Source organism: Pagrus major, chromosome 23, assembly GCF_040436345.1.
Source record: "Pagrus major chromosome 23, Pma_NU_1.0".
NCBI classification, from domain to species: Eukaryota; Metazoa; Chordata; class Actinopteri; order Spariformes; family Sparidae; genus Pagrus; species Pagrus major.
In genome coordinates, this window is record NC_133237.1 from 27,225,607 (window position 1) to 27,240,290 (window position 14,684).

The 14,684-nt window shown below is 40.5% G+C and overlaps 1 protein-coding gene across 1 annotated transcript; it reads left to right on the forward strand.

Annotated features, from left to right (window-relative positions):
- The first annotated feature begins 13 nt into the window (after nt 1-13).
- mfsd11 (major facilitator superfamily domain containing 11) lies at nt 14-9,767 on the forward strand. Its single transcript, XM_073494399.1, has 14 exons — nt 14-185; nt 854-1,011; nt 1,093-1,148; nt 1,532-1,639; nt 1,719-1,798; nt 1,878-1,974; nt 2,061-2,119; nt 2,252-2,408; nt 4,589-4,632; nt 4,724-4,789; nt 4,872-4,997; nt 5,086-5,260; nt 6,231-6,366; nt 6,489-9,767. The coding sequence occupies exons 2-14, from the start codon at nt 916-918 to the stop codon at nt 6,648-6,650; spliced, it is 1,362 nt and encodes a 453-aa protein (XP_073350500.1). The 5' UTR covers nt 14-185; nt 854-915; the 3' UTR covers nt 6,651-9,767.
- Nucleotides 9,768-14,684: the final 4,917 nt, after the last annotated feature.

Sequence of the window (14,684 nt, forward strand, 5' to 3'; positions counted from 1 at the left end):
GCTGTTAAAGTATTTCAGAGAACCTGTTTTACGCGACGGAAAATTGTCATGTTGAGTTAAACTAAGGAGCCAAACGGAAACGATGAATGGATAAAGATATCGGACCTTCCTCAACGAGCAAACTATGTCACTAATAGCACGCTGAGTCCAGACGAAGAGTTAGCTTAACAGCTCCAGCATTGTTGGTAAGTTGTATTTTTGCTATGTCAACAGTACATTAGGTTTTTTTTAAAGACTGTAGTTACACGTATGAAAAGACACATCTGTCTCTTGCGATCAGTCATCGTCTTGATCCTTTCTGCTGTCTTCAGTTTAAGAAATACACCCCCGTACAGCCCTCCTTTAAGAAAAAGCCGTCAATTAAATTCTCCTTTGATTATAGTCAGGTAAAATGTCTGATAGAAAACACATTTAGGTCTTGTGGTAATCCAAGTGATCCACTTTATAATTCGGCTGATAATTAATTAACCAAACAACACGTCTTTTAAGGCAATTTAACTTTCAGATAGGCCTGCTCCTGTAGGCTGTTAGCCTCCAAAACGCATCTAGGTAAGTGGCAGCGCGTGATGGGAAACTTTTCTAGAAGTTATATTTTATCGAAATAAAATTGTTGATCTGTAGATCTTTTGTATGCCGAAATTATCAGTGTGCCCTGTCAAATCATAAATGTCGCAAATCATTTAGGGCTTATCACAATCTTCAAAGTTCTTATGTGTTTGTGTTAAAACAACCGATTTTTTAATTAAGTTTTGTATGAAGAGAGAGTTTCTTTTAATGAGGTGCAATTAGTGCGTTAATGTTGCTTGAATATCAAACACTCTTCTGATTTCTGCTTCTCTTCCTCTGTTTCCAGATGTGCTGTTCTCTCCAGTCGATTTTTTTTTCTCATCACTTCCTCAAGGAACATCCTGCAAAATGACTCCAGAGGGGAAGAGGCTGCTAAACATCGTTATCCTCGGCTTCGGCTTTATGTTCATGTTTACTGCCTTTCAAACATGTGGCAATATAGAGGTACACACTCCAGATTGATCACACATAACTTCAGATAAGATCTATTGAGTCCTAAACAGTCCTATGTCTTCTTCTTTACAGCAAACAGTTATCAAGAGCTTCAATAGCACTGAGTTCCATGGGAGCGGATACACAAGGTAAATTACCGCTGGTGTCCTTACAGCTACACTTCATTTATTTAGTTTTACATTTAGTAAAAGTATCTGTAGATATTAGGCTGAGCACAACATGCCTTGGACTCATAGAGACACACTGATACAGACCTCATGCCACCTCCCATAATTAAATCTGTCACACACAGAAATCCTTACAGGATAATTCAATCTATTAAGGGAACAGAGTTAGCTCTGAGTCCAGTTTCTGGGAACATCCTTCATGAATGTGATCTTCTTTTAAAAGCACGCAAAAAAAATGAATCAGTCTTTGTCTAAACCACGCAGCATCTTCTCTCCAGAAAGTTCTCCACAGTCTGGATCGTGTACAGTGGTCCATTAAGTGTCCTGCTGTCTGTCTCTTGTAGCATGGCCATCATCTATGGCGTTTTCTCTGCATCCAACCTGATCGCCCCTTCAGTGGTGACTGTCGTCGGACCGCAGCTGTCGATGTTTTTTAGTGGGCTTCTGTACAGGTAAACCTAACACAACTCCTGCTCCGTCCTTTATATGCAAATTCAGGTTTCTGATGTCTCTTTGTGTTGTTTTCTACAGCGGCTACATCGCCATGTTCATTTACCCGTACACTTGGAGCTTCTATACAGCGTCTGTGTTTGTTGGAATAGGAGCAGCAAGTAAAGAAATGTTATTTAATCACCATTTCTTCCTCAGGAACACGTCTTCTCCATGTTTATGTTTCCTCTTATGTTTCAGTCTTGTGGACGGCTCAGGGAAATGTGCTCGCCATCAACTCCACTGATAACACCATCGGAAGAAACAGTGGAATATTTTGGGCGCTGCTGCAGTTCAGGTGAACCTTTTTGAATCCAGATGAGTTTGATGGAGGTGTTTGCTGTTTGCATTCAGTTCTTAATGCAGACCTTTTTCTCTCTGCAGCTTATTCTTTGGAAATCTTTACATTTACTGTGCCTGGCATGGACATGATCACATCACAGGTAGGAAGGAAGCTGTATTCTCTAAAATCTCTGCCTCACATGTATTTACTGCTATTCATAGAGTCCAGCTGCGATGCCGACTTCTCATATGAAGTTTCATTTTAAGCGTGTGACTCATGCTGTGTGTCTCAGACAAGGACCGTCAGACAGTGTTCATCTCTCTCACGGTGATCAGTCTGGTGGGTTGCTTCCTCTTCTTTCTGATCCGGAAGCCCGACCCTGAACCGGCTCCCGCTGAGGCATCAGAGTCGCTGCTGCAGGCGGAGTCCACAGAGAGCTCCACAGCAAGGTGAGCGTCATCAGAAGTCACATGAGTCCTGGTTAACCTGGGATTCTGTTACTGTCGCTCACAAGTCATGAAAAAGTCCTGGAAAGTGACAATTCATCAAACAGTCGTGGAGAAAACAACCAGTTGTCCTTGAAAACTTTTTAATGTGCAGCAGACTTATGATCAGGTGTCTGTCTGAACATTTATTGGGGTAAAAAGCCACAAAAAATAACTTTTGCTGGAGGTCAGGGGTGAAGTAGATATGAAATTGGATCATAACATGAATTTCAGCTGGAAATGACTGTTAAAGGTGAGAACAAGCACGAATCCGAGTCAACTGACCAAAGATCTGAGACTGAAACTGGACAAAATAAAAACAAACTAATCCAGATTTGACAAACCAGATTACTGCAAGTCAGACTTTTAAGTGTGAGCTCCAGAAATGCTGCATTATAGTACGCATGAAAACATATGGGAGCTAGTGAATGCAGGAAAGAGGGAAACTTTAATACAAATTATGAGCACAGATATAGACACCTCAGTGTTTCCTCTGTAGTTGTTTTGCAGCAGTGGTGGCAGGGGGTTATTTTTGGTATTTATTCCACGTCGATCCCTGTTGGTCTCAGTTTTGATTCTAGTTATATAACTGGTTGCAGCACTCATTGAAACATTCATGTTTTCATAGTTTCATAGCTACTTCTATGCTCTCTGCCTTTTAGGCTTGTTGTGTCTTTTTGTTGTCCAGATCATAATGTCCAGTTACCCATTTTAGCTGAGGTAGTGGTGGTGTGAGGAAGGAAACGCTGCACTTGATTAGAACAAATCGAATACAGAAAACAGCTGTGATCAACAATGACTCTGCATTACAACGCATTTGAAATGTGGTGCTCTTCCTCAAACAGCATCAATACGTTTATGCTGATGTGTTTCAAGAAAGAGAGAAAAAAACAGGAAGTGATGTGATAAATTTCACAACTCCAAACCATAACTATAAAACAGTCGTGGGATGCTTACAGTATGTCTGATTCTCAGATATGCCAGTTTACAATGTTCATAAGGATGGACGCTGAAACACATAACAATCAGGAGGTAGTCCTGGTTTGTGACAAAGACCGAGCAGGTATAAACTCAAAGTACACAAATATATAACAACAGGTAATATATGCAGCTCAGATGAAACAAGCTAGATCTAATTCCTCAATGAGCCCATGAAGTGACATCATGCCCAGGCTAAATATCCACCTCCATCCAACTCTGTTTGTAAAAAGAAAGTAAATAGCTTAATTAATGCAGCACCTTTCAGGAGCGGAGACGTCATGCAGAGCTTCACAGAGGCGATAAAGCATTAACATACATGTAGACATCAAACATTATAAAGGAACAGAACAGAAAATTCACAAAGCAGAGCTGCTTTTAAAAGTGTCCACAGATTTTAAGTCAGGATCCAAAGTTTAGGAGCCATAACCTCCAAAGCACGACTGGATCGAGGAACCAGCAAACCCTGATTGTTGGACCTCAAGGACCTACTGGTGACACAGGGCTGCAGTAGATCTCTGGTGTAGGCAGAGATCTATAGGTGATCCTGAGAACTTTGAATTGGATTTGATACTTGATGGACACTGCAATTAGTTTCACTGATGTATCATTTGGGGGAAGGGCTCTCAGTGGCTTCCACATTCCAGGAAACGTTGTCTTCTGAATAATTCCCTGAACAGAGACCCTGCGACTGTCCACTGATCAGAGATATTTATTGTGTAATTGAGCTGTCTTTAGGGGGCCCAAGATGTTTTAGCAGTGCCCCAGCTCTAGGATCGTCCCTTATTCTCATCGTCAGCGTTGAATAACCTGACATTATTAAGATTTAGGACTTCATAGATTGTTGAAAGCACCCTGGAAATGTCCTGGAAAATATCTTTTTTAAAAGACAGATGGTCGCCCCGGCCGTCCCACCCGGAGCAGAACTGATATTTATTTTTTGTAGCGGAGACAAGTGACCTTTAACTGTAAATGCTATCCTTTGTTGTCCACTGTGATACAGTCGCCACGGCAACTGAGTTGAGTTTAGGGACGAGTTTGAAGGTGAAAATGTCCCAGAGGAAATATGAGCCTGTGAAAGGTCAAGGGACAGAGTGTTTTAAGACAAAGAGTCATGAAGTCCGTTATCATCGTGAGTTTATCAGTTTTTGTCTTCCTCTTCTCAGCTCACCTCACTCAGGCCTCTGCACACAAGCTCTGGACGCTTTTGGTACGTTTACTAAAATAACCTCCACCTCATGAGCTTTGAACCTTCGGTGTAACAGTCTGAAAAATTAACTTCTGCTTTTATTTTTTTGCAGTTAAAGCCTGTAAAATGTTTGTCACCAAAGAGATGCTGCTGCTGAGCACCTCCATCGGATACACAGGTGGGTGAGAGTCAGACGTGTTCAGGTGGAAGTCAAACTAAACTGGATGAGTTCATGCACATTGCTCCGTCTGCTCCGTCAGGTTTGGAGCTCACTTTCTACAGCGGGGTGTACGGGACGTGTATCGGAGCCATGACGCAGTTTGGCAAAGATGCAAAGAGTTTGATCGGCATCTCGGGCATTTGCATCGGAATAGGCGAGATCTTAGGTGAGTCCTCTGACGGGTAACTGACCTGAGGACTGTCACCAGGCACAGACTTAATCTTCCCCTTCCTCTCTCTGCTCTGTTCAACCAGGAGGGGGCGTCTTCGGGATGCTGAATAAGTGCAACCGGTTCGGGAGGAACCCGGTGGTGCTGCTGGGGCTCATCACTCACTTTGTTGCTTTTTATCTGATTTTCTTGAACATCGCCAGCGACGCTCCGATCGCTCCGGAGGCAGGAACAGATCTGCAGGCCTACATCACCCCCAGGTACAAAAACACACACTGACTGTCTGGAAAGTGAAGCCTTATACCTCCATTCTAACTAACGGCCAGCAGAGGCGGCAAAAAGAAGCGATTGTATCCTCATTAGTTTATGGTCTCAATCTTTAGTTTCAAGTCTTCTTCAACAGAGCAGGATGTTCATTTAGTAAATTATGGTTTAATTTACAGTGAAATGGATGATAAAGCCAGAGGGGAAAGTAACAAAGTACAAATACCTTATTACTGTACTTAAGGAGATTTTTCAGGTATATTTGAGTATTTATTTTTCTGTCACTTCTGACTTTCCCTCACTACATCTGAACACAAATATCTGAACTTCCTCCTCACATTTTCAACAGGCTCGTTACTTTAGTTTGATGCATTTGAGGGGAATTATGGATTATTTTTATTTTGTGTTATTGACGTCAAATATCAAAACAGATAAAGCATAGAAAGAAATCAGTTCATAACATTGTTATATCTTGGACACTGGTTCAAGGTTTTAATTTCTTGTTTCATTTTTAAATATCAGTTATTGTCAATACCAGTATTTTTATTTTATACATATTTTACATACATTTCTAGCAAACACACAAGAAAACTCACACTGGACTCAAAACCACAGTCACATGATTACAGAAGAGTTTAAAGTGTCAAGTTGATCTGAACAGTCTGAGCTCAGTGCTGATTTGAAAAGTTCTCTTTTGTTTGATTATTGCGGTGGGTTTGTTTGATTTCCTGTAATATGTTTCCCTCCATCTTATAAGTTTAATGTGTGCTGCTGCTGAACATCACAGTTTGATCTCTACGATCTGTGCTTAATGCCTCAGATCTGTTTCAGAGTCAGAAGCACTACTTAATCTGATCCTTTAAACTCTGAGTTGACTTAATGAAACTGTTTATTTTTTATTTTTTTACCTGAATCTGTTTATTCTGACTTGATTTGTAACTGTGATCTCTCTGTGTCGCGGCTCAGTCTCGGGGTGGCGTTGCTCTGCAGCTTCCTGCTCGGTTTGGGCGACAGCTGCTTCAACACTCAGCTCCTCAGCATCATCGGCTTCATATTCCGCGACAACAGCGCTCCGGCCTTCGCTGTCTTCAAGTTCATACAGGTGAGTTTGAGACGAGCTCACAGTGACGGTTACATTAAACGAGCTTCAACATTGATTCAACGGTGTGTAAGAAGATAATTTTATTTATTTTTATTTGAGTTTCATGGTTGTTTTCTCTGCAGTCCATCATGGCCGCTCTGGCCTTCTTCTACAGTAACTACCTGCTGCTGCACTGGCAGCTGCTCATCCTGGTCGTGATGGGTTTTCTGGGCTCCATGACCTTCTTCATGGCCGAGGGGCTGGCCGAGTCCACCAGGCGAGAGTCGGACTACGACAGCATCTGATGTGAGTCTGGTGAGGATGAGGAGGGCACAGCTGGAGGTGCTCCGCTCTCCACAGCTGGATGAACCTCCTGGGGATGATGCTGATGACGATGATGATGAAGGTATCCCAGCCTACAGAACCATCTCTGGCTGCAGGGACCAAACATTAAATCTCAACATTTCTCTTTACTAAATCAAAAGGTTTGAGGAGGCGTACACAAGATATACCTCAGTCTGGTTCGGCCCCAGCCTCGCTCTGATTATTCTCTGCACACCAATTTGAAATGAATCTGAAAATATACTTTAAACAGACTTCACTGAGACATGATGGTTCGAGATCTGTTAATCAAATAAAAAGCACTTTTGATTCAGTGATATAAAGACAGGTGGGTCATGGTCCCACTGTTAGTGCCTGCTTGAAGAGAGCCTGATGAATAATGCTGATTATTGTGAATCAGCTGCAGGTTTCAACACAAAACTCTCCCCAACTGAAGCTGCTGTTTCCAGCTGCATGTATTGACTTACAGAATCAGTCTGGTGATAATCTATATTTTTCCTCTTGTCAACAAAATCCCAATAACCAGCAGTGAACGTATCTCCTGACAGGTATTGTCTTCTTTCTTTGTGCCATAGAGCTCCATTATTGTTAAAAAAAAACTATTAACACATCACTGAGCCACACTGTCCCTTCATCACCATCAACACACACTGTAGTTTATTCACTAGAGCACCAAATGTGGATTTATCCGCTGTTGAAAGTAGTCCCTAAATGCACAATTTCTTCCTTTTTGTTTGATTAAAAACTGCAGTGTGCAGCTGTTTGAGGACATTTATGAACCTTGTTTGAACACTTAAAGTAGGTACTAATGGGCTCAGAGCTGAGAGCCACAGATAGGAAGTCAGAAAGTATCGACAGACGGACTTATCGTTGGTTTTGCTGCTTTCATGGGATTTGTAGACGATAAAAATACAGAATAATGCCAGCCTGATTCTTCAAACTTTGTCCCCTCTCTTGTGACGTCTCTTGTGCTCATAAAATCATGTCAGGCCTCAAATTCATCCTTGATAATAATGAAATGCTGACAAAATGGCCACCTGCGGGCTCCGTACACCTGTTATAATATTCTTCTTTATTCTAATGTGCAAAGAACGCGTTCAAAGACTTTGATTCACACAAAATGAAGCAGCTGTGTTGTCTGACCACTGCTGCACTCAACAATGTGTCTGACATGCTCAGCTGTAGTTCACCCAGACAGTAAAATCCAGTCATCATCTCCTCCCTCCATTCTGAGATTATTTTTCGCAGCCGTGTGGTCGAGCTCGTGCACCCACTTCAGACGAGGTGCGTGCTAACACTTCAGATCAGTTTGTGAACTCGGGGCTTCTGCAGACTTGGATTACAGCAGACGAGCTGTATGGAGACATCTGATGTTTTTTTGGTAGTTTTTTCTGTTTTAAATCAAGTCTCCAGCTACTTCAGTTGTTTAGCAGCAGAATGCTGCAACTCTGTTTTACTGTGAAGCTCCAGAAATGTTTTGTGAACTACGTAACTTCACCTGACTTTACATCATCATGGAGGGAGGAGATGAGGACTGACTTTACATTTTTGGGTGAACTATTCCTTAAAAATGTATCTTTCACAACACCTTCTGTGATCTCAAGTCATTTACCTGCCAAGTCTTCCTCGGCTTTGGACAGTGACTTTCATTTAAAGACATCACAGCATATTTGGAGCAAAGCAGTTAAAAGGGAAACATTATCAAGAAACTGAACTTGTTCTCATTTTTTGCGAAGTGTGAAATCGGTTTCCAGCCTGATGTTGTAGGTGTTCTTTTCTTGTTCCTTCAACATACATTTAGTGCTGTATAATTGGTTTCCTGTAATAAGATCTTGATCATCAGTACGACCCGTGACTCTGCATTCCCGGAAACATTTCATAATGAGAAGCGGGTGACAGCGTTTAGTTCAAATGTCATTAGTGGAGGCTCAGAAGAAAGAAAAAACAGTCCTTTTCTCTCCCTTGCTACTTTTCTACTGTTTCTCACTTCCTAGTATGGATTTGGGTAATGAGACAGTCAATCAAGAAGCACTGGATGTTTTTTCTTTCACATTTTCACCTCAGTGACAACAGACAGTTTTGATCTATGCTAGCAGTTCGGCTCTAAAGATGAGTGCCAGTTAACTGGGTCCACCGCTTTGGTTTGAAATATCTGAGTGAAATATCTCCTCAAATATTAAATGTGTTGCCATGAAATTTGTTTCAGACATTCAAATTCATCACAGGATGAATTATAATCACTTTGATCATATTTTAAGTGGTGTAAGGGGTCAAGAAAGTCACAGTTTGTTGAAACAAAAGTGAAATATCATTTAGTTTTGTGTGAAATACGTCGTTGTGAGGAAGGAAATGCGCTCAGTGTGTTTTTAAAACCTCAAAGAAAAGACATGATGAGTTCAAGTGATGATGAGTAAATGAATCTGTCACTTTAACATATATTCTTCTCTGATGTCTTTCATGCTCCCAACATGATAAACCCTTCTGAATTAAGTTGCCAAAGACCTTTTACTCAGTCACCAAAATCTGTCTTTTATTTCTAAACAAACTGTGGACCTTAACTTTAATCTTTCTCACAGTTTTGTGATGATCATTACAGGCTCACAAAGCTGCTAGCATGGCTGAAAACTCTGTCTACTTCCTGTTTTGTTGGTTTTAATTACCGTGGTCGTGTCACAACACTCATTTTAAACTGATCTGATGCCAAACCAACACAGTGCTAAATATGGGCCTTAAGAGATGTTGTCTTTTCCAGAAAGCCTTATGTAAAGTTGTTGTGGGAAAGGGCAACAAGGACCTTTATCATAGATGCTGTTTATTTTCCTTTTGTTAAAAGTGTCAAATGTGTGAACTATAGTACATTGTTCTAATTAATTTATTGCTAAATGAAACATTACTGGGTGAGTTTGCTGAAGTTTTGTTTCACATTGCAACTGTTAAGGATGCAATCAATCTCAAGGATATTAAGGGAAATGCATGTGTACTATGAAGGTGATTTTATACTTGAATGTAGTAATTCAGAATGGCACCCAAACTTTTGCTTGCTTGTTTTTATTATCAATAAAATATTATTTTGAACACTAGTTGTGTGGTTTACCTGTATAAACCCCAAACTGTCTGATAAATACTGGATAATCTGAAAAGAGCTGTCATTTATAGGAATGTGCTGGAGGTTCAATTAATTTTAAATGAGATTACACAGATTACTCACTTATGGGTGATATGTGATATTGGCTGAAAATTGTGTATGTTGTATGACACAACGGGACAGGAGCAACTGCAGTTGTCAAGGTCACAAATTGTGCTACGATGTGTGAAAACATCCAAGTTTTGAGATGTGAAGTTTCCCCCATCTGATGGTAGTTCTCTTTTTAAACTCTTTACTCATGTTTAACTCACATACAAACACACGTAGCATACATAAACTATAACAAACAATACAAATAATTTTCAGTAAAACAGAAATTGTTTTAAAAAAACAACTGGGAGTCATTGTGTTGGGGTATTGTACAACAAAAATCATATTTTCAATATTTGATTACTGTTTTTGTTTTAGGTTTTTGGCTGTGACAGTTTTAATTTATTCTTAAACTGATATTTGTTTTTATGAATAAAATATCGTTCGAGTAAAATATGAAGATTTATTTTATTGTCTGTAGTTTCATAAAAATTGTAGCGACTGTTGTAGTCTGTAGGAAAATCCGACTGTTTTTCCCAGTCCGTGAACGTCGCATGATCGCCGCTTGTTGCCTAGTAACCGGGAACGCCGCGAGTTGGTTGATTCCAACGTGTGAATCCGCAGAGACAAATCACGTCAAGCTACAACTAACAACGGTTAATACTACATCCGGTATCACGCGTGAAAATAAAAGATGGCGAACCCCAATGTGGCGATTTCACCATGAACTAAGGAAGAAGTGTGGAACCAGCGGGTGAATTCACATCGAGAATTAAAGTGCTGTCTCGTTTTCACGCTAATTAAACACTGTTGTTCTTATAAACGTTCTTCTCCTTTTCGTCAAAGCTTTACTTTGCAGGGTAATTCGTTGTGTTTCCGGTAAATCCGGCTAGCGTGACGCAGCAGACCGCGCTCGCTCTCGTCTCTTGGACATTCAACTACCAACCTCCGAGATTACCGGTGCCGATAACTCACGTTAACAAAGTCATTTTAAAATTCGTCTTTATATTTTATCAAAATAAAAAATCGCCATTGATCAACACAGGGCTCGTCACAAGCGGAATTTGCTAAAATATGGATATAGCGGTTTAATTTGATAAGCTAGCTAGCTTTAGCTTAACTTTAACTTTAGCTAATTAACGGCTGTGGCGTATAAAAACAAAATGTCGGAGCAGAACATCAGCCTGTGTGATTTGTTGAACTTGTCCATCGGGACGCCTCAGAGGGGAGCCGTCAACTTCGCCGCCCTCCACGCCCTGCTCCACGCCGTCCTCCGGCAGCTGGACATCCGGGAGGTCAAGACCCGGTGGAGGGGCGCTGCTCCCGGCGACGGGCAAACCGATGCTGTGGTGGGGGTAACGGCTCCCGAACGGGACCACTACACGGAGGAGGAAGAGGTTCAGAGGGACCCGGTGGAGCGGGAGGTTCGGGAGGTTCGGCCCGGCACCGAGCTGCGGGAGCGGAGAGCCTCCTCTTCATCTCCGGCCCCCTCCTCCGGTCCCGGGGCGGGCGGACAGGAGGGGCTCCGGTCCCGCATCGAGAGCTGCGAGGACGAGGTGTCCAAGGTCAGTTACAGTTTATAATTCATGTGACAACTTCTTTTCTATTATAAGTAGTTTTATTTTGAACATTTACTGAACACAAAGTAATAATTAACTTTATTCCCCAAACTGTAAAGTAAAAACTGGCCTTTCTCTATCAAACCAAATGGCTGATAACTGCAAAACAAACTTTTATATCATATTTCTCATCAGATATTATTAATATTAGGTTTTATGCAGTGGTGGAATGGATTTAGGTGCATTTGCTAAAATAGCCTGCTTGAGTATTTTCTTTTAATGCCTCTGCTCCACTACATTTATCTGACAGCTTTATTTACTATTTACTTTACAGATTAAAACTTTAGCTTATATAATAGATTAAAACACACAATGTTGTATAAAATAGTTAAATTTAGCTCCATCTCGACCAGCTGTAACAGTTAATACTACTTAATGCATCACTAATAGTAATAAACCCTTTCTTTCAGAATTATAAGTACTTTTATTTCTTTGTCAAATCTGTTGATCGTCCTCAGATGTCTTGTTTTGTCCACAACCCAAAGATATTCAGTTTACTGTCATAGAGGAGGAAAGAAACCAGGAAATATTCACATTTAACAAGCTGACATCAGAGAATTGACAGACTGATTAATCAATTATCAAAATAGTTGGCGATTAATTTAATATTCGACAACTAATCGATCAATCATCTGAATCTGAACACTTTTAAGATAGTATTTCATTTTCAGAAAACAGTGAAAAGTGTCACATTATTGTGGTTTCCCATGATGTCAAGATACACAAAAATATATACGACGAGTTACAACATTTAAAAATAACAAAACTATGTCCACTGAGTTTTGAGATCATAAACAAATGTCTCGTTCTGTCGGACCAACGGTCCAAAACCCAAAGATATTTATTATAGCGGCACCTTCTACTGTTTAAGAGGCTGGAAACGTGGAATCTATAATAAAAGATTAATTAAATTGAAATTAATCAAAATAGTAGCTAATTAATTTTCCGTTTTTTCTCCTGGACTAATGAATGAATGAATTGTTGCAGCTCTACACTAGATTATCAGCTGTTAATCAGCATGTTAAGACATATTGATCATCCTCAATAACACACACACACGAGGAACTGGTCATTTTTGTGCAGGAACTGACCACACCCTGTGCGGTGATGTCACAACAGGCGCTTCTCTTCTGTCACATGATGAAAACACCTGGTGACATCACTGATCAGGGTGACACCAGGTGTGCAACATGCTTCACAGTTTTTTTCTGTGTGATTCAGTGTTGATTTGTAACTCGTCCTCTTCCTGATCTCTCTGGTCGTTTGGTTAAACTAGGTTTTCTTTAAAGCAGAAGTCGTCCGAGTCTGAGGCGGCAGGACGCTCTTCTTCTCCTCCTCCATCTCTGGCGGGCTGCAGTGAACTTTTCAGCGTAGTATTAAGCCGTTGCTGACAGAGCGGAGGACAATAGGAGATGGGCACCACCCTGACATCTCAAATGACCTCTGCGTGTCTCTGTTCAGGTTTCTGTCAGGCCGCCTCCAAAAGAGGGAAACAGTAGAGAGAAGTGAGGATGTTCAGAAAACTGTTAGCTTTTATCTGAAAGAGACAAAGCACAGAGTTTGATCAGAGCAGAATGTGTTGGAGGTGTTTTTGTGTCATTGTCTGGAGTTTCCATCATCTTTTCCATCTCGCTCTTGATCCTCCCTTCCTGTATGTGATAGGGGTAATTAGTCCCCTGCAGAGATGACTCTGGTTGTCAGGGGATGAATAACCCTCAGGTGAAAAGCAGGACATCAGGCAGGTGCAGGTGATGCTGCGTCTTTCAGAAGCCTGTCTGAATCATTCATGTCCTCTGTGGGCATCATCAGGGTCAGCTGGTGTATCCGCTGACTTAACTATGATGAGGTGACCCGGCGTGCCCTCGTCCACCAGTGTCTCCTCTCTGAAGGGCCCGGTTCTATTAGAAGCCCTGTCTACAGAATGAGCTACATGTCAGAGGGTTCAGGCAGTGTGCCATGATCCACCTATTACTCTGTCAGAGGAGCTGTTTTAATAAAACGTCTGTTTGGCTGAGGATCCCCCCTCAGAACAGCCGAGTGACGTTTGCTGCTCAAAGTGCGGCAACAGTCAGCTCAGTTAATGACTGACTGTTTGAATTAAAGAGTAACGAAGGTGAAGCTTAAAGCTGTTTCTTTTTCTGTCGCTGAATTATGACTCCTGCCCGGGAGGTCGTTTTTATGGTCCTGTTTGTTTGTTAGTCTTTATATTCATATAGATATAGTCATACCTGAATTGGATAAAAGTGTTGCCATGAACAAAGGAAAAAATGAGTTGTTATTAGTTCAGATCCAGAAGCTTTGTGAAGGGTTTCTTGATGAAGTAAGAGAGGGTATTTTTGAACAGTTTCACTGTTTATTGTAGTTTATTCTAAATTTAGTCAGTTTTCTGACACTTTTTAAAAAATTCCAATTGTTATCACTAAATGTAGTGCATGCTTCAGTAGATTAATCCTTTTACGTTGATCTACAGAAAATAATGAGCTAGATTAAATATAAATGTAATATTTCTGGTTCCAGCTTCTCATATGTAAATGTTTGCTGGTGTCGAAGTCTTCAGTGAGGAAATGAAACACTTTTGAGCTGAGGACTGTTGGATAAACAAAAAAAGCATTTTTGTAGACTTTAAGCTTCTGTACACTCTAACAGTATTTTTTAATCAGTTTTCTGGTATTCATTGTTCTAAAGATTAATCTATTAATCAAGAAAATTATTGGTAGATAAATCAGTAATGAAAATAATTGTTAGTTGCAGCTCTACTGCTGTTCACATCTTAGATTATGTCTTGTTTAAAATTACAATTATTCAATCCAAAGAAAATTAATCTCCAACTATTTTGATAATCAATAAGTTGTTTCTGCCACGTTTCAAGCAAAATCTCAGTAAAATCTTCTTAAATGTGAGGATTTTCTGCTTGTCTTTGTCATTTATGACAGTAAATGAAGAGTCTTTCTGGTTTTGGACTCTTTTGGCTCCGGGAAAATGTGATGAGCATTTTTCACAATTAGACGATAAATCATTAAAAAAATAATAGCTAAATTACTCGATAATGAAAATACTCGTTAGTTGCAGCCCTGCTTGAAGCAGTAGTTGACATAGACGTGTAGGTTACTGAGTAGAAAAGTCAAATAAAATAACTAGTCCCCGTCAATAACGGGTCAAAAGTGCCTTGAAGTGTGAACTTATTAACAAGCTGTTAGTCATTC

Excerpts from the sequence above, each read along its gene's own strand:
- mfsd11 (XM_073494399.1), top strand. The coding sequence starts at position 916 with ATGACTCCAGAGGGGAAGAGGCTGCTAAACATCGTTATCCTCGGCTTC. Across the intron at positions 4,998-5,085 it reads CGGAATAGGCGAGATCTTAG|GAGGGGGCGTCTTCGGGATG; the intron begins GTGAGTCCTCTG and ends CTGTTCAACCAG. Across the intron at positions 5,261-6,230 it reads CAGGCCTACATCACCCCCAG|TCTCGGGGTGGCGTTGCTCT; the intron begins GTACAAAAACAC and ends GTCGCGGCTCAG.